Raw genomic sequence first — 25,784 nt, forward strand, 5'->3', positions numbered from 1 at the left:
AAAAATATAGTAAATTATTTTTCAGTGGGTTCACTAGTGATGTCTGCATTGCTCTCATCAGGTGCTTGGTCGGGATTGTTGGCCGAGGCATCCGCTGGAGCTTCTTGATCCTGAGTGAATTCCTTTGGATCCGCTTCTTGCGTTGGAGGATCTTCCTTTGGTACCTCAGCAACCTTTTTCTTATCATTGCAAAATTTCTCGATATCATCTGCGATGATCTTCAACTGAATCTCAACTTGGGCCATTGTAAAGAGAGGACTTAGATATTTTGGTTGCGAAACCTCTTTTTCGTGTGCTTCCCGTATGCTAGAATCGAGATCTATAAGACGCTTGGCGAAAGACAAACGCTCTTCGGCAGTTGCATCCCCCCAACGAGGGCTCTTATCATCACAGCAGAAGTTATAATAGTTCTGAAGTTTCTTGTAGAAAGTCTCTAGCTCCAGCTCCTTTTCAGTGTATACATTGTACAAATGTTCAACCGATTTCCACTCCTCACTGACCTTATCAAATCCCTCCTGAAGAACCTCCTGAGAGGCACCAGAATTGCTATAAAGCCAGTCTTGCCAGTGATTTACAGCACCTGCAATTTTTTCTACGTTCTTTGGTTCCACAAAATCCTTATGTGTGTCTTGCATTTTGTCCCTTACACTATATATAAAAGTTTCAAAGTCGTTAAGTGTCTTAAGTCTTTGAACCTCTGTCTTGTCCTTTTTAGATTCCTCTTTTTCCAAGGCTGAAAGAGTGTCCAAATCTAAAGTGTGGGCTGGAAATACAGCGACTTCACATGATTCTGAGAGTAAGTAAAATGATCCAAATTCGTCAAATCCGCACTTGATAGCCAATCCTTCATCTTCTCCACCCTCCTTAGAGGTCGCGTTAAGCCTGAAGCTACCAAGGGCATGAACTCCAGATGGATCCCTTGGATCATCTAGAGATGCAAATATTGTACATGGCAATCCAGCTTCGAGTCTTATTGAAAATACATCCGACTTCTTACTTCCGGCTGGGGCTACTTCGTAACACTTGGCGGTCACCAGATCTTTCTCAGTATGGTCACCTAAACCAGGTAGGCAGCAAATGGTTAAAGGTCTAGAGAGCTGCTCAACTACTTTGTATTGACGCACCATGTAGTGCTTACTACTTATGGCGGCCTCCAAAACACAGCCCCTCGCGATACATTCATCAGCATTTAATGTCTTACTAAGAGGTTTGTTAAAAACTCCGGAAATTATGGCTTGAACGCAGGGAATTCTAGTAATGCCACCAGCAATTTCAACTGCGGAAATAGAATCTACAGATCTGCCAGATAATTTTATACCTTCATTCAACATAGTAGTAAGACGGGGTAAAAACTCTGATTCACACAATTTCTCAAATTCATCTCTTTTTATAGTTCCAGCAAGATCATAATCTTCCATCAAACATTCAGCAGAATAAGATGCCTCTGAATTTGCAGAAAGTACCCTTTTAGCCTTTAAAGCAACTGCTTCTACTTTAAGCTTAGTTTTAACATTGCTTAATGGATCAATTTTATATTTTTTACTAAATTCGCTTGCCATATGACTCATCAGAATGTAATCAATTGTCCTTCCCCCTATATACTTATCGGAAACTTCAGAAAGGACAACACAATGAGAAGCAAAAAAGTCAACTATTGTAAGAGTAGCATGAGAATGACCAATCATGACTAGTGCAACAGTAGTAGCAGCTTCGTCACTAAGTTGCTTTAATCTGTACATACCGTAATCAAGCGCCATTGCAGTTCCCTCACTTATTACTTTTAGACAATTTAAGCCTGCCGCACGAGCACAAGTGGATAAATAGTTCTTCTGAAGTTCAGAGAACCATGAAGGATAAGAAAAAACAGCCTCTCTGCAAAGGGCTCCGGTGTAGCTATCAGACATCTCAGTCAGAAATGAGATATAGCCTATCAGTGCAGAAAGTGTACTTTTAGTTGATACAGAAGAACCATTTGCAATCTGGTAGGACAACACGCCATTATCATCCAATTTTAATGGAGTCGAGCTGAAAAATTCATCCAGTTCAGTTACACTAAATTCGCCAGCTCTATCTTGACCTCTTAGTTTCACACCGAGCATGCTCATGAACCCACGGCAAGAATTCTTGAAATTTGAAACTATTTGAGATTGAGATTGATCCCCAAATAAGCGTTGCAAAGGAGCGTAAGATAAGCATGTCCTGTAAATACATTTTACTGATGTTGAATATCGCAGCACATATGGCAGATAGTATGATATAAGACAAACAAATGGAACATGTAGTCACATATATGAGAACTTACGGAGTATATCTCTGAGATACATCGTTCAAAACGATGTCAATTGCTCCTTTTGAGATTGTGGCCACGGTAGATGTGGAAGATCCTATATCTACACCGATTACAGGCATCTTTCATATAAAACTGGTGTGATAAGTGTTTCCCTCGAAATATACACGTAAAATACAAATTAAAATACTCCCCTCAGGATCCAACAGGATATTATCACAAGCCTGCTAACAATTCCAAAGTTTGAACTAAAACATACAGTTATGCATACAATGGTGTGTTCACTTCAACTAGCGATCGATGCACATGTGGCTTATTTGACCATACGTGCTGCTATTTGTTCCTTTTTGGAGTGGGGATAACAACTCTGCCAATTATTGGCAAATATAAGCAACCAAAGACAATACTTCCTGAATTTGGAAATCTTAAATTCTAATAAAGTATCCTTATATGAACGAATGTACTCCTAATTCGCAACACATACTATAAGTATTGCACTTTAAGAATAGTAGTGAACAAAACGCTTCATTGTTCCGGTAGGTATAGGTACATCTAGAAAGCCGTACACATTAATCTAACTAACAGCGTAAAACACATGTAGCCAGAGGCAACCGTGCAGAGTTCTTACTTAAAGTTGTGAAACAATCCCACTCCAAAATTCCTCAGCTTACCTCAAACCCTAGATTCCGTAGTATTCGGAGCTCTAAGGTCATACGTGAGTCTACATTTCTCTAACCAAAGTACAACTCCACGAGATCCATAACACAGCTGAAGGACATACCTGGGTCTAGTCTATTGGTGTACATCGTTGAGATAAAAGACATACAATGTGTGAAATAGATAAATATTATACACTACATTAGTATTTCTCGTGGAAGGTTTCTTTATGTTTGCACAGCTACCCGGGAGGAGTGGAAGGCTATCCAAGTTGGAGATATCAAACAATTTAATAGATGTAGTACTTGATATCCCTTGGATTCTCTGATGTGTCGCATAACTCAATATTTTTTATAACGAAAGGGTCTTATACATAGTAGAAAAAGGTGACAGATAACTTACGAGATAAGTGGCCCCCCTAACATGAACCATAACCCAACCAACTATCGGGTGGTGTATAAAGACTATATGAAATAAATAGAGATCTGTCATTCTGTTAGTTCATACATTCTGCAAACCTGTTTAATACTCGTTCAAGTTTTTAGAAGGTTCTGATATATTGTCCAAAATGAGTTCAGATAAGCCAGCCGATCAAGAAGTCTATGCTTTTAACGCTGATATCTCTCAACTCCTGAGTAAGTCCCTATTTTGTTGGTTTAATTATTTCATTGCCTTCGTCGGCTAGTCCTGTTTTTCTAAGGATCGGTTACACATCCTCGTGTAGACCGAACCTGTTGTTGCACAGTCCCGTTCCCACTAAATTGGACTTGTGTTGGGGATTTTCTTTTATTTCTGCTAAACTATATTATACAAAATATTTCAGGTTTGATTATCAATGCGTTCTATAGCAATAAGGAAATCTTCTTGCGTGAGCTCATTAGTAATGCTAGTGATGCCTTGGAGAAAATCAGGTATGAGGCCATCAAGGACCCAAAGCAAATTGAGGCTCAACCCGAATATTATATACGGTTGACCGCTGACAAAGCCTCAAATACCCTTACTATTGAAGATTCTGGTATCGGTATGACAAAGGCAGATTTGATTAATAATTTGGGTACCATTGCCAAATCTGGAACTAGAGCCTTTATGGAGGCCTTGCAAGCTGGCTCAGATATGTCCATGATTGGACAGTTTGGTGTCGGTTTTTATTCAGCTTATTTGGTTGCCGATAAGGTTACCGTTGTATCAAAGAATAATGATGATGAACAACACATTTGGGAATCCACTGCTTCGGGTCACTTTACTATCACAAAGGATGAAACTGGTGAAAAGTTAGCTAGAGGTACCAAGCTCATTCTACACCTGAAGGAAGACCAAACTGAGTATTTGGAGGAGAGGCGTCTTAAGGAACTTGTTAAGAAACACAGTGAATTCATTAGCTTCCCAATTAGCCTCTCTGTTGAAAAGACACATGAAACAGAGGTCACAGATGATGAAGCTGAGGAAGAAAAGGCTGATGATGCTGAAAAACCAAAGGTAGAAGAAGTTGATGACGAATCTAAGGATAAGGTAGAAGATGTAACCGAGGCCGAGGAGTCAAAGGAAAAGAAAAAGAAGAGAAAGGTGCAATCCGTTACTCGTGAGTGGGAAATGCTTAACAAACAAAAGCCCATCTGGATGAGGCTCCCATCTGAAGTCACAAACGAGGAGTATGCTAGCTTCTACAAGAATATTACCAACGATTGGGAGGACCATTTGGCTGTCAAGCATTTTTCGGTGGAGGGTCAGTTGGAGTTCAAGGCCCTCTTGTTCATTCCAAAGCGTGCTCCATTTGATATGTTTGAGAGCAGAAAAAAGAAAAACAATATCAAGTTGTATGTTAGGCGTGTGTTTATCATGGATGACTGTGAAGAGCTGATCCCAGAATGGCTTAGCTTCGTAAAGGGTGTTGTGGATTCTGAGGATCTCCCACTTAATATTAGCAGAGAAACTCTTCAACAAAACAAGATTCTTAAGGTTATTCGCAAGAATCTTGTTAAGAAGTGCTTAGAACTATTCAATGAACTGACAGAAAAGAAGGAGGACTTTAAGAAGTTTTATGAACAATTTAACAAGAACCTGAAATTAGGTATTCATGAAGATAACGCAAATAGAACTAAGGTATGTATTGTATCTGTGGCTTAATTACCCATGATTAATAATAGCTCATACCATGTGTATGATGTATTATTTTGGGTATAATGATTCATCGTCCTTAAGGTTGTAAGTGGTTTCTACATTTACGCCCGAGTCTATCTTTGGAACATTTCACTTACAATACATATATAAAATTTTACAGATCGCTGAACTTTTGCGTTTTGATACAACTAAGAGCGGTGATGAGGCCATTAGTTTGAAGGATTATGTCGATAGAATGAAGGCCGACCAGAAATTCATTTACTACATAACTGGCGAATCTAAGCAGAGTGTCTCATCTTCCCCATTCCTGGAGGCTTTGCGCGCCAGAGACATTGAAGTCATTTATATGACCGATCCTATTGATGAGTATGCTGTCCAACAAATCAAGGAATTTGAGGGTAAGAAACTCAAGTGCTGCACTAAGGAAGGTTTGGATCTTGAAGATCCAGAAGAGGAAAAGAAGTCATTCGAGGCCCTCAAAGAGGAAATGGAACCACTCTGTAAACTTATCAAGGAAATCCTCCACGACAAGGTTGAGAAGGTTACCTGTGGAAAGAGATTCACTGAATCCCCCTGTGCTCTTGTTACTTCCGAGTTTGGTTGGTCCGCAAACATGGAACGTATAATGAAAGCCCAAGCACTCAGAGATTCTTCAATTACCGTAAGTTTTACATGATTTTGTTTAAATGATGAATTTATGCCTTGCACCACTCCGAATTTACTGTGGATATGCATACCAATTTCTGACAATTTATCTCGTCCGCGCATACATACAAATTCTTGTAGAGCTATATGGTTAGCAAGAAGATCATGGAAATCAACCCTAAGCATGACATCATGAAGGAGTTGTTGAGCCGCTCCAACTCAGATAAGACCGACAAGACAGTCAAGGACTTAGTCTGGTTGCTCTATGACACTGCTCTCCTTACATCCGGATTCAATTTGGATGAGCCCACTCAGTTCGGTAACAGGATCTACAGAATGATAAGATTGGGCCTTTCACTTGACGACGATGACCTTGCCGATGACTCTGCCGGCCTCCCCCAACTCGAGGAATCAGTAGTAGATTCCAAGATGGAGGAAGTTGATTAAGGATAATCTTAAATGTTGCATATTTTGTATTTGTGTACAAGTGCTACTGTATATGCGTACACTGGCGGGCCCCGGTGCATGGACGGTGTTCGTGGCGAGACACACATACTGCAGTCATCGATATAAAATGTCCATTGCCGTAATATTTGTTGTTTATATGTATGTAGAGACCACTGCTTAAAATTTTTGGCGGAAAGTGTACACATGTGTGTCCTGGGTATTACTCTGGAAGTTATAAACAAGAACTTCCATTCACCCGTCTGAGAGAAACCAGAGCCATCTCAAAGGTAAATGGAAATACAAACTGAAACAGTGGTCGAAAACAAGGAACTAACAAAAAAGCAAGGATACCTCTGTGGTGGTGTTAAATAGTAGGGCAATCGATTGATCGATCAGAACCAAGGCACACAATCAAGCTATTTCATTCATGGCATTTTTTACACGCATTCAAGTTTAAGGGAAAATAAGATAAACACCTGTTACAGAATATTAATATTTTCTATTAATTTTGTAACAATGGGAAGCACTTTGAACAAGATCCTTTCGAGGCTCATTGCCAAGAAAGATGTACGTATTTTGATGGTTGGCTTGGATGCATCAGGAAAAACTACAATTTTGTACAAGCTGAAACTTGGTGAGGTGGTAACAACTATCCCTACCATCGGATTCAATGTTGAAACTGTAGAATATAAAAATATTTCGTTTACCGTGTGGGACGTCGGTGGTCAGGACAAGGTAGGTCTACGTATCCATAGCCCCAAACATATGTGCCGTTATGCATACGTTTTACAGATAAGACCACTCTGGAAACACTACTACACAAACACACAAGCAGTAGTTTTCGTTGTTGATAGTAACGATCGCTCTAGAATCAAAGACGCTAGAGAGGAATTAAATAAGATGATGAATGAAGACGAGTTGCGTGATGCAATCTTGCTCATTTACGCAAACAAGCAGGATTTGCCAAATGCCATACCAGCCACTGAGTTGTCCAAGGAACTTGGCTTGCACCAATTCACCAACAGGACATGGTTTGTCATACTTTTTATAATTCATCTGCATACCAGGTACATACAAGCTGCTTGCGCTACTCAAGGTACGGGTCTCTATGAGGGCATGGATTGGTTGACAAACACAATAAAATCAAAACCATAATTTAGTTGTATTTCACGTTCAAACACCATGATAATTGCTCGTTTTTTACATTTATGTTGCTTTTATTTCCATTGATTCTCCTCTATCTCTGCGGCCCATCTTTTTGTCTTTTCTCTGGCACGTGTTCCCGTATTTATGATCTATTTTATCCGATAAACAAAAGTAGACTCTACTATACAAATTTTTCAAGGAATTACGACACATTTGTCCCCCTGGGTAATACGTCGCTTCTCATTGCTACAGAAAATGACTCATTTCTCAGAGATTCTGTGAACAGGATAGCAAATAACAATGACTATCGCAAAAACATTTTTAAATCACATCTAAAAGCTATGAATGACTCTTGTAATACAGATGAATTTTCAAACGCAGTAAAGAAGCTCTTGAGTGTAACACCAATCATATATTTTGATTATCTTGTGAATCCTATCGCATTCCTACTCTTGTTTAATGAAGTAGATGGTCTATTCTCAAGGATTTTAAAGTCACTAGAAGACAATATCGCAAACATTTTAAAGTTCTCATCAATGTGTATTATAGATTCCTCTCCAAGCGGAAAAGTAAAACAAACACTACTAGTTTTACGTTTACAAGAACTGTTATTTACCTTGTCAAATCTTATGGATAGATTCCACTATGCGCATGACCTCAGCCATCTTGACAATGCCATAGGGCTGATACATCGTACGCTTGATAAAAGGTTTTATTCGTGGTCACTTCTACATTATAAAGCCATACGACGTGGTATAGTAGTATTCTTAAAAATTGTCTTGTTGGCTATAATAAATCATGCTTTGATACCAGTCATGATTAGGATGATTACCGGAAAACTAAGCAATGCTTTTTCAAAATCCATAGTCTCAGTACTAACAGATAACATCAATATAAAAATTGGTATATAATATCTTCTACTTTTAAATATGATTTAGATATTATGGGACACATATAGGTTAAATCTAGTTATCACATATTTAGTACCGTTAACTGTCTGACCTGTTCTCAAGCCCAAAACGATCACACCAATTGGCACTACTCCTAGTTTTGTAGAGCCATAAATAAAGAAAAAAATTAGAATATCAGGAAGTCGTGTTATTCTAAAGCATCATAGTAAATAATTCGATTTTGTTATATTGTCTGTATGTGTTCATCCCTTAATGATTGAAAAAAGTATTTCAAAATTTAGTCTTTCAGATATCACTTCCTGGTGTATGGATCCTTAAATATAATTCATATTCATATAATATCTACTTATCACCATGCTTCATTGTTCATAAGTAAGACATTTTCTTCCACATACACAACTGCCAAATATATAGAAGAAGGAAGAACAGAAATAGGGATTAAAATTTGATAAGAATACAATACCAGGAAAAACTATAACATAAACCAAGATGGACCTGATTGGAAACGAGTGAGCCAGACCATAAACTTGAGGGAAACTCAAAGGGGAATATACAATACATACCGAACAAGCACACCTGAATCAAGGAACCATAACTATACATACACAAGACTCATTCCGAATATATTGCTCGAAGTAGTACACGATAGAGTTACAGTAGGGGAAAACAGGACCAGCCCTTGGTAAGCATAGACCAGAAAAGCACTTGGACATTTACGAAGTATTAGCTGAAGGTTCAAAGGCGGAGCTATTCGCCTGGGGAAGATCTATAAAATGCTATGCTTCAGGCCAAGTTAATTTCTTTGTTCTCTAGAGGGTTCTATTGAAAGAGTTTGGCATTGATAACAAGGCAATCTTCATTTTTCCTTTAAACCTTGCATATGGCTGAAAGGACCCATATGTTTCACAAAAGCAATAGTTGTAAAATTTTTGGTATCATTAATTTTAGCCTTTTAGCTTCATTTAATACAAACTATCCAGTTTTTTAATGCTGAGAATAGAACATTGTATGGAGTGCTCTCTGTGTAAAGAATATTAATCCACTCCCGGACAAATTAGACAGATTTATTTGTTCATATTTAAGCATTCAACATTTTGTTTTTCTATGATTAGAAACTAATGCATAATATAATTGAATTGTCTATCAAACTTTGCTCCACAAAACTTGTTATATTTAAGTATTTTAGCTGTAAATATCTACAAATTTAAAGCATAAACTTCAGCTAGGAATGATGGATACACTGTGAAGGCGGCTCTACGCCATTCTAGTCCTCAGATATCACTGATGATAAAATTTGGCGGAGTGTCTAGCTTAATCCGGATATAATAGCAGTGACAATCCCATCAATCAGGGATATAACATTCAAAAAGACCTGGTATCAACTCCCTACCACCTTCAGAGAACGTGATTAAACTTAAGCTGACTAGCCCAAATGCACCATCCAAGGCCGAATTGAACGGAGCTATGACTAATCCTTCTATAGTTCAATCAAAGACTACAATGTTGCACATAATAGTAGGTAACATTAAGCGCTAGCGTAGCTAGTAAGACCTAACATTTAAAGTTGAGGATTACAGAGTTTAAGTAGAAGGAACATAATCACGTAATAGACTGCGTCAGATCCTTTTCATTTCTTGAATACTCTTAAGGTAGAATACCGATAAACTGACGTTCTTCGCGATTGTGAGAAACTAGGAATAAAAACAGATTTATTCTAAAAGAATAACACAAGGCTCAACTTATAAATTAGAAATCGTGTATCAATATAATAAATACACATCTAACTCCAAACCAAAGATTGTTGGAATACTTTGCTGATATTATTTCTCTGATCTGATCATCCACCTTCGGTATCCCCATTAGTATCATTTTTCTTTTAACCTTTACATCCATATCGAGTATTTTTGTTGTTATATAAAATGGATGCTGTAGACGCTGTTCGTCAGCCAATAACATCAGAGCAACCTCAGCGTCCGGTGACGCAATTGATTCCCATAGAGCCTGAGGTCGTCGATTTCTTAATTCGTCTACACGACAACTTGTATCGCAAGAATGCGGATGCAATCAAGAATTTATACGAACAAGATTTGAATACTATAACGGAAAGATTCTTTAAGAGTTCCAGATGGCCATCCATATCAGATGTGGCAGGGTTTTATAGCCAATCTGGTCGCTTCCACAGCCTTATAATGGCATTATATTCTGAAATTTATTATAGGCACGCCTTTTATTTGGGTGAAGCAAGTTTTGAGGATAGGGTAGACTCTTGGAACAAATATGTTCGTCTTTTGAGTTATTTTATAGAGGAATGCGATAATCCGGATGGAAGTGAAGGATTAGATAGTCTTACAATACCGGCATCATGGGTTTGGGACATGCTGGATGAATTTGTATATCAATTGCAAGAAAGCTGTCGTTGGAGAAGTCGCTTATTTTCCTCAAAGGGATCAGCTAGTGTAGAATCCGATGAGGGTAGCAGCTCACTTCAAACAAAAATGGAGGAAGCTGAAAATATATGGTCTGTTCCTGTGGCCCTTGAATTGTTACACAAGCTCGCAAATAATCCCGTTTTTAAGGCTGCTTGCCAATCTACCAAGGTTTGCGAATATTCATGCAAAATATTTCCTACTAGGAGGTATCTGTCGATTCCACAACTCTAAACTATCAGTTGGGATATTTTGCTTCGATTTCTCTTTTGAGGTTACATGTGTTGCTGGGTGACTACTACACATCACTGATTATGGCATCTAATGTCGATTTATCACCAAAGAGCTTATACTGGAAGATTCCAGCATGCCATGTTACACTTGTCTACTATTTGGGTTTTTCATTTATGATGTTGAGGTACGTGTGCGACTCTTATACAATACATACACAGGCGCTATAATGATGCAATTAGAATATTGTCTCAGTTACTGATTTTCTTAACAAAACAGAGAAGTTATTTAGTTTCTCAGAGTTATCAACAAGGATATATGAGCAAACAAACTGAGAAGATGTATTTGATTATCATATTATGTCATGTTACAACCAAGATAAAACTTGACGAAACAATTTTACAGACAATTAAAGAACAATATGCCAACAAATTTTATCAGTTTGTTTATTTTGTTTAATTCCATATTTTCTTAGGCTACAAGTAGATAATGAAGAGGCCTTTAGAGATGTATTTCTGAAAGCATGTCCAAAATTTATAGATCCATCCATAACCATGCACAAAGCAAGTGATGGTACCACATCGTCTATAAATGAACCGATACAGCGCCAGGTTCAAATATTTTTGGAGGAAATTAATAAGCTACGCAAGGTTGATGAGATTTATTCGTATGCCAAGCTGTATCATAATATAAGTTTGACGAAATTGGCATCCCTAATGAATATTGGTGATGATAAAGAGGTTCTAAGGTCTTATATCCTCTGCGTCAAACACTTGGTGCGACAGTTTGTTTCCAATTCTTACTCTTTTTATCATGCTGATGCTTTGCAATCGTTTGGTGATAGAGACGATCTTTACATTGACCAGAATGTGTTACACATAAAGAGCAAGCAACATCAAAAGATATATGCGGAATATTTCCTTCAACAGATTAATAAGTGCAGACAGACATTACACAACTTACAGAGTAAGAAGGATGAACAGCGAAACAAAAAGGAGGCTACGAATGATAGCTAATCTTAAATTTTAATTGCTTCATAATTTAACGTGTACGTGATCATGCATTCGTTTGCAATAATTGCACATATCCAGTTCTTTCTTATAAAGGCAACTTAGGGCCAGCACCGCAGATCCATTAGCTCAGTGGTTAGAGCGTTGGTCTTATGAGCCAAATGTCGTGGGTTCGACCCCCACATGGATCAATCTGCTTTTGGTGCATATATAGACGAGCACATGTCGTTACAAGATTTACTGCATTATTACTTGGAGTATTATCACCTGCGACTAGTTTTCCCAAGTGTACGCTTCCCACTGTACATATGTTTTGGAAGTTTGGCGGTGATAGATCGATCGTTGAGCGCGTATGTTCCCTTTGGTAGTTTGATTCTTTTCTTGCTCTTGACAGTAGGTACAGGTTGACCCTCGGATTCGCGTTGCCTACCTTTAGCAATTTCCAATTTAGTCTTTGGATCATCGGATTCCATGTTGATCGAGTCAATGGGCATTGGAAGAAGCATCCTGACCTTCCTCCTCCTTTCTGCGTTTTTGCGGACCTTCTTAATGCGTATTGTTTCGTTGAGCACGGGACCGCCGCGTTTCTTTTTAAGTCCACGTTCTAATTTCCACTGTCTTATCTTCGCATGCAGAGCATCTTCGCGGCGTACAAGGTCTTCCCATTCCTCCTGAAAGTGGTATATACAATACATATTGACTGATCTTACATCTTCCAGGTTTGGTTGCAGTTGTTGGAGGAGAAGCTCCTCCTCTTTTTCCAGTAATTTGAGTCTTTCCCCTACACCTGGATACGCAAAATCGATAACATTTCTTCCATTATATATTTCCGGAATCTCATCATATTTCCATTCATCATTTTCTAGAATGTGTTTTTTTCTGAGGTCAATGGAATAAACTCCTGGGCCTCCATGAATTAGCTCAAGATCCTTTTCGGTGGTGGGTCTAGGCCTTCCTTCATCTTCTAAATCATCTAAAGCAGGTTCATCATAACCTTTTGGGTTTTCTGTTGGTGGTCTGTCTAAGTTAGGGGTTACGCTGGTAACATAGTCAATCTTTTCTATTACGGCCGGACTAGAATCATTTACCTTGTTTGCAAGTCTGGCCTCTAACAATAATTGGCATGCTGTAATTTTGGCATCATCTACACCTTCCCCAGTTAGAGCAGATGTACGTATCCATTTATATTGGGAAAGTTTTGACAATCGATCGGAATCAAAATTCACTAAGTCAACCTTGTTAAGTACTATGAGTATGGGTTTATTTTGAAATAAAGGTCTTATGGAATCAAATAAAGCAACTTGTTCCTCCAAGGAGTATCCACAACTTTCACTAACATCTATGAAAAATAATATTGTACAGAAAATGTGAGCCAAGGCAGTTATAGCTGTCATCTCAATAGTATTTCTTTCATCCAATGGATGATCCAGCAACCCAGGAGTATCTATTATTTGCCACCTTAAATAGTTATAATCAAAATGTCCTACATACAAAGACTTCGTTGTGAACGCATATGGTTGTACGTCCACATTGGCTTTACTCACTTGATTCATGAAGGATGATTTACCAACATTAGGATATCCTGTCAACAACAAAGTTCTTGTATAAGGATTAATACTCGGAAGCCTGGACATGTGTTGCCTAACATCCTCAAGATAATTTAAACTGCCATTTAAACGTTTTAGAGCAGTGCACATATGTCCAAGCGCAGCCTTCTTTAGCATCTTGCAACGGTACAACGAAGTGCCATACTTCATTTGCCGCACATACTCTTTAGCTATGCGATCTATAACACGCATTATAGAATTACATTGACCCAACGCCAGTTTGTAATGGTCACGATCGTATAAGACATTGCACAAATCGGCATAGAATGGGTGGATATCCTAAAGATTTTTTGTAATTTCCAGTTTAAATGTATGTATATGGTAATTGTAAATAAATAAACAAACATTCAGCTGCGGTAATTGCGACAATATCCGTTGCAAACGATCATGACATGTTTGCTGGCAAAATTTGACCTTCCTCATATAAAACTTGCGGATTCTTGATATCTTGAACTGTTTGTGGACTTCAGTTGGTGTTTTACGCTGTGTTTGGGACAAAACAATATCTATCAGCTTTCTAGCTGATGGAATTGTGGTAATACCCTAAAGTTATTGCACAGATCATAAGGCAGATATTGCTTACCTTAAAGTTATAAGTCTGCGATTTTGTTGCCATCTTCTTTAGTTGTATCGTTCTAGTTTAAAACTCCGTCACTACCGTTACGGCTCTATCCGTGGGGGAAGTCCTTGACTATGTAATTCCCAGTTGGTCTAGTTCTTGTACTGCAATTATCCACGCAACCGTATATTACATTGTATTTTATACAATGTAAATGTATTATATCTCATCATCATAGCACCGTTTGTTAAAAGTTCAGTTTTGGCATTCATCAGTTCATCTTGAACTGTTTTTCTATGATTTATGACAGCCCATAACTCACATTTTACTTTTAGTGACCAGGTTTTTGTAGAATAAACTCATTTTAAAGACATGAATATAACCTGGATCGTAATTAATTAATCAATCACTGAGTATTTGATTTACTATTTTCGCGCTTTGTTTTGTTTTTATGATTTCAATTTTGATCCTGATGAGGACTTTTTTAGAGTAGCCTTTATTCTTTTCTTTCTTGTATTCTGTACACTATCACGTCAAATTTCACGGCTGGCACACACAAGCAATTGTACTATTTCACCATGTTATTGAACTTAAGTGGAGTATCTATTACCACCTTAACGGATGATTTAGTAAGGGATGAGTTATCTAGGTTAGATTCAGACTATGATGATATCAAAGAATTGAATATATCCAATTGTGACCTTGGTAGTCTCGAAGGTATAACTTTGTTCAAGAATTTACACACACTAATTGCATCGCACAACCGTATTTCTGTCATCGATCAAATCGCATCGTTGTATGGCTTGAGGAATGTTAAGTTAGATCACAATTGCCTAACTGATATCTACATTAGGACGCACGCTAACGGGAGATATGTGTTGTCATCTTTCTCGGATGTTTCTTCCTTGTCCTTTGAAAAATTTGCCCATAAAGATATCTCTGTCACTGAGAAAGTATCTGATAATATTCTTGGCGGATTAGATGCCGAAGGTTATGAATACATTGATTTAAGTTTCAATAAAATAGAGACCATCCAGGGATTAGTACCTGGTAGATTAAAGTGTTTTACTCTAATTTTATCAAACAATTTGATTTCCGTAGTCGATGGGTTGTGCTCATTTCTGGATATACGGGTTTTAGATTTGTCATTTAATGTAGAATGTGACATTAGAAAGCTATCAGAGTGTTCCTTTGCACCGAACTGTAAAATATTTTTGCAATCTATAAAGTTACAGAATGTAGAACTACTGGAAGACTTACTAAATTCTCACAAGAACGCAGTTGCTTATACAGATTTAGGCGACGTACACCATGAGCGATTGCTACAGGTTTGTAATTTGGATCTTACAAAACTCAGAGAAAAGAGGTTTATTTCCACTTCGTCGGGATATGCTGATTTTGTTTATGATGGAGATGAATTCCCTGATGAGTTATTAACTCCGAGATGTGACACGTACACTAACTCAGACAAGGCATACATAAATAGATCTTTGGATATATTAGAGCCTTTTGAGACGGGTTCTACTGCAGATACGAGTTATTTCAGCAAGTCATTCTCCTATCTCGAACAAAACCCAAAATCGGAGAAAGGAAAACAATCATCTGATGAATACAATTCTGTAAAATATCTGCCAAAGACCGCAACACCAGGTGTTTCTCACTTGGACTTTTTGTATTCTTCAATTCGCTTGTGCAATGCGATCGATTCTTGGAGTAACGATATAAAAAACACACTTTTGAAAAATACTGATTGATAAACTCACTAATTTATTTTAAGTTTGTAATTTGCATACATATTTTATGGTACAATGTTTGTCTACGCACGCTAGGTGTGGCCCGACCTCTGTGATTTATTTTAACTTTGGTGCATCATTTCGGCAATGTGTAATCCTTTTCTTATGTTTGATTTTATTCTTGTATATATATAAAAGTTTTGACACTGGTTACTCGAAGATGGCCGAGACTGTAAAACTTAAGAGAACCACGACTCAACCTCGAAAAGCAAAGGTTCACACACAAATTTCATATTTAAATACATGTATTTTTCATGAATGAGTGAAGGTTATTTCATAAATTCCACCTTTATGTCCCTTAGTGATCTGCGTTACTTATCTTGTCTAATTCATGCTAGTTTATGGACAATTGACAAAATGTTTATGCAATTTAGTTCATAATTACATACAGAGGTTCGAAACCAATAAATATAAAGACTACTTGTTTGGTCCTATAGATGCCTTTGATATGGAATGGGCAAACACTGTACTGGAATACAACCCAGAACTGAAGCTAGACACTCGAGGATTGAACAAGTACAGTTCTCACAACCTATCTATTAGTACTGATGGTGGTTCACACACCAGTTTGATTGGGAATACTGATCTGGATTTTTATGAATCAAAGAACCATTCCATACCTGATTCTCTGGAAACTGGGTTATCTGCTTCCAATTTACCTTTGTCTAAAAATACCTCAGGTAAGAACGCTTGGTTTAAATGTTTTATTACATGCATACATGACTCTTGACAACTTGTATGCAGGTTTAGACGATGTCCATATAGAGAGGTATAAGGATGATATTAAAAGACTTGAAGCAGAGCGTGATGCATTGAATGAGGAGCTGAATAGAGTAAATTCCGAACGGGAGACCGACAAAAAAGATGCTAACTTGTATAGAGCATTCCAGAAGCAAATACAGTCACTGAACATGAGCATTCACGATAAGTTGGACACAAGAGAAAAGCTGGAGCAGATTTTAGGAGGACTATACACGTTTTTCAGTGAGTCATTTGGAACTGATAACTCACTATCTTCGATTCTAGAAGAATTTGCCAACTTATATCTTAAGCAACAATCTGACATCCAGGTTGAACTTGCTAGCATGAGGAGCCAATTAAAGATCGTAAACGACCTGGACAAAATGATAAATAAAAAGAGCAATTACGAGGAAATGGTAGAACAAAGAGTTAAAACTATAGATCTATTAGTTGACCAACTAAAGATTACAAAATCCGAATCATCACAAGAAATAAATAAATTAAAAAACGAACTCGTTGACACACAGGTTGAATTTGGTAAAAAGCTTTCCAACGCTAAGAGCATGTGTAAAGAATATGAAACGGAAAATCGGATAATCAATGAAATGCTCAATAGCACAAGAAATTCATTCAATAAGCTCATGCATGATCAACATGAACTAATATCGCAATTGCCCTTAGCCACGCTAGAAAATTGTAACGGAGAACAGACCAAAGAAAGCCGCAGTGAAACACAACTGAAAAGTGTAGATGGAAAGAATATTTTAGAATCACTTGTGCAGGACTTATATCGTAGGAACGAAGATTCCTTGGCTGTAATTAATCAGAAAGACCATATGATTCAGCAACTATATGGAACAATTTCAAGGCTACAGCGTAACTTAAAAGAGTGGGAAAATGATGCTATATTATGGCTAGACTATGTAGAACAATCTAATTGTAAACATAATTAATTTAGACATGAATCATCATTCCGAATATCTGGCACATCTATCGGTTTGGTTGCCGCATCGTATCCCGATCAGGGACTCTCTGTGCATTGGATACTTTTAACAATTTATCATAAGCGTAGATCATCACGAAGAGCTTATTGTGGGATATCTCGGCTGGATCCAAGGATTCTTGACACAGTCGAGACATTGCCCCATAAGAATAGGAACATGAATCTGGACACTGAGAATGAAAAGGTCTGAGGCTCCCCGGCCAAAGATGTATTGAAATGGTAGATGTAGTCTACGATTTTACTGAATATACGTGTTATGGTAAGAACGTTAAATACCCACTCACATTTTGGGCGTGTCTATTATCCTCCATCGCAATAGTCTTTGGGATAGTTCATCTTATCGGTGCTGTCAATCACAGTGACTCTCATAACTGTAGATGTACTTCGAGATCTTAGCAAGAACTTTCTGCAGCAGTGCCATAACCTGATTCAGGGGCATCTTCAGCTCTTCACTTGTTTGCTTCGCTGAATTATTGAGTTTTAATGATAAAATTTGTCATAAAATGCGTTATTGCAACGTCTAACTCATTGTAAATTTTATTTTTACATGTCTAGTTTGCAATATAATGCGATATATGATAGTACGTATTCTTACGTGTTTTGAATTGATTTCCGACGGCCAATAGGATTACGCTGTGCAAAAACGAAAGCCTTATATCTATCCTTCCTTCGAAATAGAGGGTAGAAATTTTCGGTATGAGGTCGGTTACGATAGTAAAGTCCGCCAGTTGTTTGGAATATCTTTCTAGCCTTCCAAGATCATGTGGCTTCTGTTAGATATTTCGTGTTAAAGATTATACAACTCTTACCAATACCATAGTAATATATTTCTTGTTGTCGAGGTCATGTGTAGTGGTTGAGACATCACTTTCATTCGTGTTCTCATTGTTGCCAGATATAAGAGATAATACAAGAGTGGAAGGAAGATTTTTCCAACAACTTCCTGCAAGAGAGAGAACACGATGTTTGAAATCCTCTATAAATTGATTTAACCACTCGTTGTCCGCATCGTTTAAGTTTAAGAGCATTATGCATGAGAATTCGCCGGTTGCCTCGTTAGGAACCTGTCTGGCATAAACAGCACGGAATCCCATACGGTTCCAAAATCTTATCAGCGATGATGATAATCCAAAGCTTGTTCCTATGTAATCTATTGTTGAGACGGCCTCTTCGTCCATGTTTTCCACATCACCTGACTTTGCATATTCATGTAAATTATACAATGATTCAACATCAACAAGCAAGGTATCCTTATGTAACTTGTCATCAAAATTTGCGATTATGTTAACGTTTGAAATAAGTCGTTTGATTGCTTCTGAACCATATCCTAATCTTTGCAGCTGTTGTGGAACAGCAATCCTAACTATTCTCATACCATTTAGTTCTGAAAAGTTATTAGTATAATAATGTTGTGTCATCGTCCATGGGATCATATCACCAGAAGGTTTTACACCACGCTGTATTGTATTCTTTGCCACATCTTTAGATATCTTTCCCTCAAGTGCTATATGAACAACACAAAGTATCATGATATCAGGCGCACTTTCATCTGGAGATTGGCCATGCTGGGATACATCTTCTTCCTTATCTTTCATATGGTCTACTTCTGGAAATATAGCTAGAACCAAAAGTTTGTGTGCAGGTGCATCGGAAAGTAGTAAAAGGTCATCAGGAGAATTCCTATAATGCGATGATGTAAGAGTATAAACCACTTTGTTCAGAAAACTTTCCGCAAATGGATGATGGGAAAATAATATATTTCGGTTTACAATCAGAAATTTGCATTTGCTCGGGGTAATAGCATTTTGAGTAACCTTTGGGGCGTCTATATCTTCGGAAGTAGTCTTGGAGTAATTTAAACACAATAAATTATTGAGCCAAAGTTCTATACTATCACCTTTACTATATCTAATTGGTTCATTTAGTTTGATTTCAGTCAGCGATTGTGAATCAAGCTGTGACCTTTTAAATTTTTCAATCAATTTCAGAGATATGGACCTTCCTGTACCCTCATAGCCACCAACCGTGGAAGATATTATAACAATGCCTCTTGTACAAAGAGCTTCAACGATAGGAAGTGGAATAGAAGCAGCTTCTTCGATGATTAGGATCTCCCAAGAATAAGCCTTTGTGAAATCTTGGAATGATTTTATTTCCGAGGAAGAGACATATTTCACATGTGCATTTCTTTTGCTATTGAGCGAAAGTGAACTAGTATATGATTCTTGTTTGCCTATCGTGTAACCTACATGTTCATCAATTCCTAGACACTTTAGTCCTCTCTCTAAAAATGCAAAGAGTGTGGAGACATTTTCAACACTTGGTGCAACAACAAGGATATTTCTAAAATCCAGATATAGTGCAGATGATAAGAATAGTCCTATAGTTGCCGATTTTCCCCTGCCACGATCACTTATGATTGTAATTATCTTTTTTGTGTTAACATTTGTAATGTCTATTAGAATCGATAAAAGTTTAATTAACGCCTTTAACTGGTTATGTGTTACTGAAAGTACTGCTAATTTCTTTAATACAAGATAGTCTTCATGAGAAAAATCATCCGTTTTTAGTTTATGCATGAGTTTGGTCAACTTGTGCTTTGGATCCTTTGAAGCCTTTTCACTTAATCCACCCTTACAAATAGGCAATATATTCAATTCATCATCCACAACAATGATATTTTTGGAATTAGATAATGAGAGAACAAACCTACGAACAAATCTAGGTTCTACTTTGTTATAACTGTGCGAGCAGAGTTTCCCGTGAGCATCCATTGTTATATTGTATAAATCTTGCAAAGATTCCATTGTACGTAGCAGAATACAAATCATACCACCTCCTTCAACGGTTTCTATGGTTCTGCAAAGTACATTTGGAGTCAAGGCTTCAAAATCCTGGAGAACACATACACCAAATGTTTGACCCAAAACCTTTTGTGAATCACGATAATAGCAGTATCTGATGTCTGTAGTGCGTAAAAATAGTTCATAAGGATTTTCAGTGCTCTCATCATAGAGTCCCTTTTGCGCCAATTTTTTGGCAACCTTCTGACGTTTGCGCTGATGGGACGAAACTTCTAGGGCCTTTTTGTAGCACCAAAGTACATTTGGTTTCTTTCCAGATACACGCTGAAGAAGATAGTGTAAATTTGCAACCTGGAAGCGTCCTTTATCACCAACGATAACAAACAAAGCTCTCTCATTTGTAGATACACAGTGCTCTATGAGAGCACGTATATCTCCTGAAACCTTTTTCTTCATTTTTAAATGTACTTTCTCTGTACATATTACTACATTATTTAAATCTATTTGGCTATAGATGCTAAAATAGATTTGTAGGAGACGTAAGAGAAGAATAACAACAATATTGGACTATATAGAGTGAATATCATCTAAACATATGGTCGTACTGCATTATATTACTAGTAAGTTTGTGATAGTGGCTTTGAGTGTTTGGAATCCCACAAGGGATGACTTCATAGGATGCAGATGCTATATTATTTATCCAATCTTTCTTTTTAATTAAAAATATTCGCATATTCAATATCATAAAATTTGTTTTTTACGGTGAGAATCGCAGACTTTGTCTACCTTCTTCAATAAATCTGATATAAAGGTTACGAATTCATCGTGCCCATTTTTTGAGGAATTTTCCTTATTGACCTTTTCACTTGCGGATATTAGTGCTTTTTGTCGTGATAAACACTGTTCTGTAGACGTTTGTATCCTTATATTATTGTTATTCGAACCAGCGCCATATATACATTCCTCTAATCTCTTGCCCGTGCTTGTTATTGTTACATTATACTTCTATAGTAGAGAAAATAGTATAGATTTTATAACACTTCCTACCATCAGTGCTGCCTTAGCTAAGGGAGTTGCCCTGTCATACCTGTTTGATTTAATTTCCGACTTGACCTTCCTAATCCCCTATTATGTTTATGAGCAAGAATATACATGATTACTGATTTTATTTCAAGATTAGTATTTCTACAAAGTCGGTTAAGTTCTTTCATCAGCATTTCCTCCTGATTCCTGTAAACATACATCGCTGTTAAGAATACATACGCATCTATTGACATGAACCGACTTTTCTTCATCTTTGTTATATATGTGTATGCATATTGATATGATTTTTTGAGGACATGGAATTTTCGTCTAGGGTTATAACCCATTCATTCCCTTGTTCGCAGACCACATACAGCAGCATGAAAATGACCTAGCAGACACAAAAATGGAGAACACTTAAGCTTTTATGGTACTATGGATTCTCAAGGCGAGCCAGGAGAATTGCTGTAGTAATGGAACCATAGACTTGTAGCCATCGATACACCTCCAAAAGCACTCTTCCACTAGGCAAGACTCTGTAAATTGTATTAAAGGGGTTTACTTTATACAGCACATAAAACATGTAAAATGTGAACCTCACGATAATATGAATGAACAATTACAACTTCCTGTTACACCAAATTTTGATAGGGTCTTATGTAACAGCAATGCAGGCTCACCTAAGAGAGGTAACAACTCACCAATCGTGTTGACACTAGAAAACGATTCGGTTATGGCATTAGGCTTGCTGTTTTGGAGTTTGAGTGTTTCACGCAATTCTTCGATTGTACCAACTCTTAGCGATATAGGGTTCCTAATATTTTTTGTTTCAATAATATGTTAATCTTACCTTCTGGATCTGTAGTCTGCTTGGAGTATGGATAGATATGGAGTACAATTGAAGGCTTTGCGGTAGTTTTCACTGCCAAAATGCTGGACAGCTCTCCTAAATTAGAATATCTCAAACATAACGCTTTTATAATACCTATAGATATCTTTCATCACGTAGTTTCTCATCTTATTGAGATAAAGACTTCACTTGGTGAGTATAGAGCCTTTTGTTTAATATCCAGAGCCTGTTTACAAAGTTCTGAAACAATATTTAAAACTTTGTAAAGTTTATAAGTATTGTTAAATTGAGTATCCCACCCTGTTAAATATACCCACAATACCTTCACCACCATTATTGTTTGGCATATACTGGCATCATCCCATTGCCTGGCCGGTATAGATTAGTTATTTTTATAAAAATGTTGAGAGTATCTAAATTTTTAAAATTTGCCACCAATACAGTTGGCAATGGCTTACAACTGTCACTATTGTCATCACACGAGTCATTTCTCACCAAATTTCCGATTAAAAGTGTAACTCTGCCAGGTATTTCTCCTTTTATACATACATTCAATATATTTCATAGGTTCTGAGGGTTACTTTACCGTGACACAGGGGCATTCACCTTTGTTATCAACTCTGAAGCCCGGTATTATCTCAATTTCTGCACAGGATTCCAATGAAGTAACCAAGTATTTCATCTCTAGTGGATTCTTTGTTTATCGTCAGTATGTTTCATGTCTACTATTGCCGTATACAATCCATTAGGTCAGACAACACGAACAGTGCCGAAGTTGTAGGTGTTGAAATCGTTCCTCTCGACCATTTGGATAAGGAACGAGCAACTTCAGTACTTCAGGAGGTTTTAGCAGAATCACAAAATAGCTCTGATCCATGGGCCAAGGTAAAATCATTCTTGGCGTAAGTTTGTTATTTGAGTATTCATTACCATGTAGACAAGATTTGTGTTCATCAATTATAAAGGCTGTTCAATAATATGAACGGGTTATCGCAATTTTAAAGCTACCATCCAGGTCGGAGTATGGAGGTTATAGTATGGCAATTTCCCTGAATAATGTCATACATTTGCAATGCCACAAACCTTTAGGCAAAGTTTAGAATCGGCTAGCAGTCTGTATGGACGCTCATAACAAGGTTCACTTTTGAAGTGGAGCATATCTTCCAAGTTTTCTATGGATTCGTTTGTAATTTCTGGTGAATTCCCAAGGGAGGCCTTTATGAACGTTATTGATTTGCAACTTGAAACGCCTGACATGAAGCGACGTCTCTTGAAGTATTCATTAGGCGCTTCCAACGAATTATAACCGTTCAATATTTTCGACGGATTGAAAATTTTCACACCTTTAGTAGAAATATCAGAGTAGTGGTCCTCATCTGCCAAATTTTGTAAATGTTTGTATATACATAATATTGATATGGTACCTGATGATGCGGAATCTCTGTGATTTCGTCCCATAGTGTTTGTTTAGTATAATAATGTTTGATTCAATTTACACATTTTACTTGTTAGGTGTTTTTAGTGGCAAATAATCTGATTTGGTACATGCAAACAGCCTAACTGTGCACACTTAGAATATGATTTTGGGAGTTAATTTTCCCAAAATACATCATCTCCATCTGTTGCAATAATTTTTTTGACTTTTAAATGAGGAGCATCATATTCGAACTCAACCATATCGTCATCTCCATAGTCATAGCTGGGTTCTTCATCATTCGCACTATCATTCCCTCTGTACAGTATTTTACTGAGTTTATTGATACTTTAAAAACGTACGATTTCATAGAAGATAGTACATAAATGCCTGCGCCAACCATGAATAACCCGAATGCCCCTGATAGATATACCGTTCGCGCTGCAAAGGGTGTAATAGATTATTTATTTTGTGGATAAAATTTATACAAACCATATTTGTATTTTTTGTCGGTCAAGATACAACATGAACCGTGTTCTTGTATGACTTTATCTGAAATACAGTTGAAGAAGGCATTCGATAGGGATTTTGAGCGGTTACACTCATTAGTTGCGATGCAACAAGATTTTCTGCATTGATCTATACTACATTTTGTATTTGGGTCAGATATCCCTTCTTCAATCTTTATGTTATTACATATTTTGAGACTCTCTCCTCGTATACCCAAACATTCCCTTATTAATCCAAGTGGAATATCTTTGTTGTCAGTCACATCGCATTCTGTAACTTCAAAGATTATACTCCACAGTATTATCCATCCTGTGATCACCATGATCGATAAAATATCATTTTACGCTTTATTGACACTTTACAGGAAGTTTTAGGTTCATGTAATCATAACTTTGAAGTATTGTGGTTTTGATTCGAATGTGTAGCTAACCAGGGCCATTTATTGCTACACATGTATATTCCGGAGTTGGACGCCTAGCTTCCGTCGTTTTCCATAATGTTTACAGAGAATCCACCCCAAATCTTCTATAATATCTCATAAATAAAAGGTTGTTTGAGTTTGTCGATTTTTGAGTCATCCCCTCATGTATGGCCATAGGTTCTTCCGAGTTCCCACTTGTTTTCTATTTCAATTATATTTTCCTTTATGTTAATTTTTCTTAAAATTTATCCAAGTGTTTCCATGTTTCAGTTTTTTGCATACATCGCATCGAGAATTCCTCGTATATTACACACGTTTCAGAACTTTTGGTTTAGTAGACGATTCTTATTCCAATGAAAGTTGGAGAGATATTGTCGAGCATATTAAGGCTACAATCACTTGCTTTATTACTGGTTTCAGGTACCGTTTTCTACTATTTGTAATTTTATATATGATTTATTAGGTTTAAGTGGATTCTTCCTCTACTATCTCGTCGTCAATAACATCAAAATTGTGACTAAACCACGAGAAGTTGTAGAGTCGGACAAAAGGTATTTTTATAGTGGTTAATGTTAAATTACTCAGTACGGAGAATGAAAAATTAATAATAACACTCTTTGCAAATAAGGTATCTTTGCAGTATCACCTAGATAAAGTTGTAGATTATTGTTGATAATGACCTTTCCATAATCGAGAAAAATTTAAATCGTTTTTTGAACGTCTGCTCAAGGACTAAGCTTTATCTTATAACACAGGTTATACATTGATGATTTAAGTCTATATATGCTATAGATTAAACGCGAACATGAAATGAAAGTCGTCTTGAACAATCTGGAAGTTCATAACGTTTTCAAGAATGGATTAGCGGCTCATGTATGTTTTGTATTTTTTCTCAACTTTATTCAGAGAGCTATGTTCTGCAATTCTCCATCTGGAAGAGTGTCTATGATACAACAATTACAACCTCATATTCATGTTGAATTTGACGCAGAAGGTGTTAATTTTGTTTTTGCTAAATTACCTCTGGCAAATATTGCGACATTTGATGATATAAATGGCATTCTAAATACTGAATCAGCATCTTAATTTCATAGCACGCTGTCAAAAGGAATGTGGTAGGCTTAAAATTTATCATTTCTCCGAGGACCAAAAATGTTATATTCATATAGAGTAAACGTATT

The 25,784-nt window shown here is 37.1% G+C and overlaps 13 protein-coding genes and 1 non-coding gene across 14 annotated transcripts; 9 read left to right on the forward strand and 5 right to left on the reverse strand.

The window, feature by feature from the left end:
- Window positions 1-14: 14 nt before the first annotated feature.
- On the reverse strand, window positions 15-2,409 carry BEWA_019510 (DnaK family member protein; the record flags this gene model as incomplete). Its single annotated transcript, XM_004828715.1, has 2 exons — window positions 15-2,199; window positions 2,303-2,409. 2 exons carry the CDS (start codon window positions 2,407-2,409, stop codon window positions 15-17), a joined length of 2,292 nt encoding a protein of 763 aa, XP_004828772.1.
- Window positions 2,410-3,409: 1,000 nt separating this feature from the next.
- Window positions 3,410-6,154, forward strand: BEWA_019520 (heat shock protein 90 HSP90, putative; the record flags this gene model as incomplete). The annotated part of the gene is made up of 4 exons (XM_004828716.1): window positions 3,410-3,579; window positions 3,768-5,044; window positions 5,223-5,723; window positions 5,849-6,154. The coding sequence occupies exons 1-4, from the start codon at window positions 3,513-3,515 to the stop codon at window positions 6,152-6,154; spliced, it is 2,151 nt and encodes a 716-aa protein (XP_004828773.1). The 5' UTR covers window positions 3,410-3,512.
- Window positions 6,155-6,261: 107 nt separating this feature from the next.
- On the forward strand, window positions 6,262-7,355 carry BEWA_019530 (ADP-ribosylation factor putative). The gene is made up of 3 exons (XM_004828717.1): window positions 6,262-6,889; window positions 6,947-7,185; window positions 7,222-7,355. The coding sequence occupies exons 1-3, from the start codon at window positions 6,671-6,673 to the stop codon at window positions 7,307-7,309; spliced, it is 546 nt and encodes a 181-aa protein (XP_004828774.1). The 5' UTR covers window positions 6,262-6,670; the 3' UTR covers window positions 7,310-7,355.
- Window positions 7,356-7,641: 286 nt separating this feature from the next.
- On the forward strand, window positions 7,642-8,211 carry BEWA_019540 (hypothetical protein; the record flags this gene model as incomplete). Its single annotated transcript, XM_004828718.1, has 1 exon — window positions 7,642-8,211. The coding sequence occupies one exon, from the start codon at window positions 7,642-7,644 to the stop codon at window positions 8,209-8,211; it is 570 nt and encodes a 189-aa protein (XP_004828775.1).
- Window positions 8,212-10,130: 1,919 nt separating this feature from the next.
- On the forward strand, window positions 10,131-11,884 carry BEWA_019550 (hypothetical protein; the record flags this gene model as incomplete). The annotated part of the gene is made up of 4 exons (XM_004828719.1): window positions 10,131-10,808; window positions 10,844-11,055; window positions 11,090-11,308; window positions 11,344-11,884. The coding sequence occupies 4 exons, from the start codon at window positions 10,131-10,133 to the stop codon at window positions 11,882-11,884; spliced, it is 1,650 nt and encodes a 549-aa protein (XP_004828776.1).
- Window positions 11,885-11,996: 112 nt separating this feature from the next.
- On the forward strand, window positions 11,997-12,069 carry BEWA_019560. Its single transcript has one exon. It is a non-coding gene; the product is annotated as a tRNA-Ile (tRNA).
- A 72-nt stretch (window positions 12,070-12,141) lies between these two features.
- BEWA_019570 (nucleolar GTP-binding protein, putative) lies at window positions 12,142-14,101 on the reverse strand (the record flags this gene model as incomplete). The annotated part of the gene is made up of 3 exons (XM_004828720.1): window positions 12,142-13,764; window positions 13,831-14,028; window positions 14,069-14,101. 3 exons carry the CDS (start codon window positions 14,099-14,101, stop codon window positions 12,142-12,144), a joined length of 1,854 nt encoding a protein of 617 aa, XP_004828777.1.
- Window positions 14,102-14,622: 521 nt separating this feature from the next.
- Window positions 14,623-15,798, forward strand: BEWA_019580 (hypothetical protein; the record flags this gene model as incomplete). Its single annotated transcript, XM_004828721.1, has 1 exon — window positions 14,623-15,798. One exon carries the CDS (start codon window positions 14,623-14,625, stop codon window positions 15,796-15,798), a length of 1,176 nt encoding a protein of 391 aa, XP_004828778.1.
- Window positions 15,799-15,896: 98 nt separating this feature from the next.
- On the forward strand, window positions 15,897-17,757 carry BEWA_019590 (hypothetical protein). Its single transcript, XM_004828722.1, has 3 exons — window positions 15,897-16,051; window positions 16,229-16,517; window positions 16,582-17,757. The coding sequence occupies exons 1-3, from the start codon at window positions 15,998-16,000 to the stop codon at window positions 17,529-17,531; spliced, it is 1,293 nt and encodes a 430-aa protein (XP_004828779.1). The 5' UTR covers window positions 15,897-15,997; the 3' UTR covers window positions 17,532-17,757.
- A 173-nt stretch (window positions 17,758-17,930) lies between these two features.
- Window positions 17,931-20,841, reverse strand: BEWA_019600 (hypothetical protein; the record flags this gene model as incomplete). Its single annotated transcript, XM_004828723.1, has 3 exons — window positions 17,931-18,046; window positions 18,177-18,351; window positions 18,391-20,841. The coding sequence occupies 3 exons, from the start codon at window positions 20,839-20,841 to the stop codon at window positions 17,931-17,933; spliced, it is 2,742 nt and encodes a 913-aa protein (XP_004828780.1).
- A 968-nt stretch (window positions 20,842-21,809) lies between these two features.
- BEWA_019610 (hypothetical protein) lies at window positions 21,810-22,538 on the reverse strand. Its single transcript, XM_004828724.1, has 4 exons — window positions 22,394-22,538; window positions 22,259-22,354; window positions 22,110-22,222; window positions 21,810-21,944 (listed from the first exon to the last, which is right to left on the reverse strand). The coding sequence occupies exons 1-4, from the start codon at window positions 22,423-22,425 to the stop codon at window positions 21,826-21,828; spliced, it is 360 nt and encodes a 119-aa protein (XP_004828781.1). The 5' UTR covers window positions 22,426-22,538; the 3' UTR covers window positions 21,810-21,825.
- Window positions 22,539-22,658: 120 nt separating this feature from the next.
- Window positions 22,659-23,540, forward strand: BEWA_019620 (ATP synthase delta/epsilon chain, putative; the record flags this gene model as incomplete). The annotated part of the gene is made up of 4 exons (XM_004828725.1): window positions 22,659-22,785; window positions 22,826-22,967; window positions 23,008-23,160; window positions 23,196-23,540. The coding sequence occupies 4 exons, from the start codon at window positions 22,659-22,661 to the stop codon at window positions 23,233-23,235; spliced, it is 462 nt and encodes a 153-aa protein (XP_004828782.1). The 3' UTR covers window positions 23,236-23,540.
- A 308-nt stretch (window positions 23,541-23,848) lies between these two features.
- BEWA_019630 (uncharacterized protein) lies at window positions 23,849-24,504 on the reverse strand (the record flags this gene model as incomplete). Its single annotated transcript, XM_004828726.1, has 3 exons — window positions 23,849-23,990; window positions 24,035-24,113; window positions 24,165-24,504. 3 exons carry the CDS (start codon window positions 24,502-24,504, stop codon window positions 23,849-23,851), a joined length of 561 nt encoding a protein of 186 aa, XP_004828783.1.
- A 452-nt stretch (window positions 24,505-24,956) lies between these two features.
- BEWA_019640 (hypothetical protein) lies at window positions 24,957-25,689 on the forward strand (the record flags this gene model as incomplete). Its single annotated transcript, XM_004828727.1, has 6 exons — window positions 24,957-25,023; window positions 25,067-25,154; window positions 25,189-25,231; window positions 25,266-25,358; window positions 25,396-25,476; window positions 25,510-25,689. 6 exons carry the CDS (start codon window positions 24,957-24,959, stop codon window positions 25,687-25,689), a joined length of 552 nt encoding a protein of 183 aa, XP_004828784.1.
- Window positions 25,690-25,784: the final 95 nt, after the last annotated feature.

The sequence above is a fragment of the Theileria equi genome, chromosome 1, assembly GCF_000342415.1.
Source record: "Theileria equi strain WA chromosome 1, complete sequence".
Taxonomy (NCBI): Eukaryota; Apicomplexa; class Aconoidasida; order Piroplasmida; family Theileriidae; genus Theileria; species Theileria equi.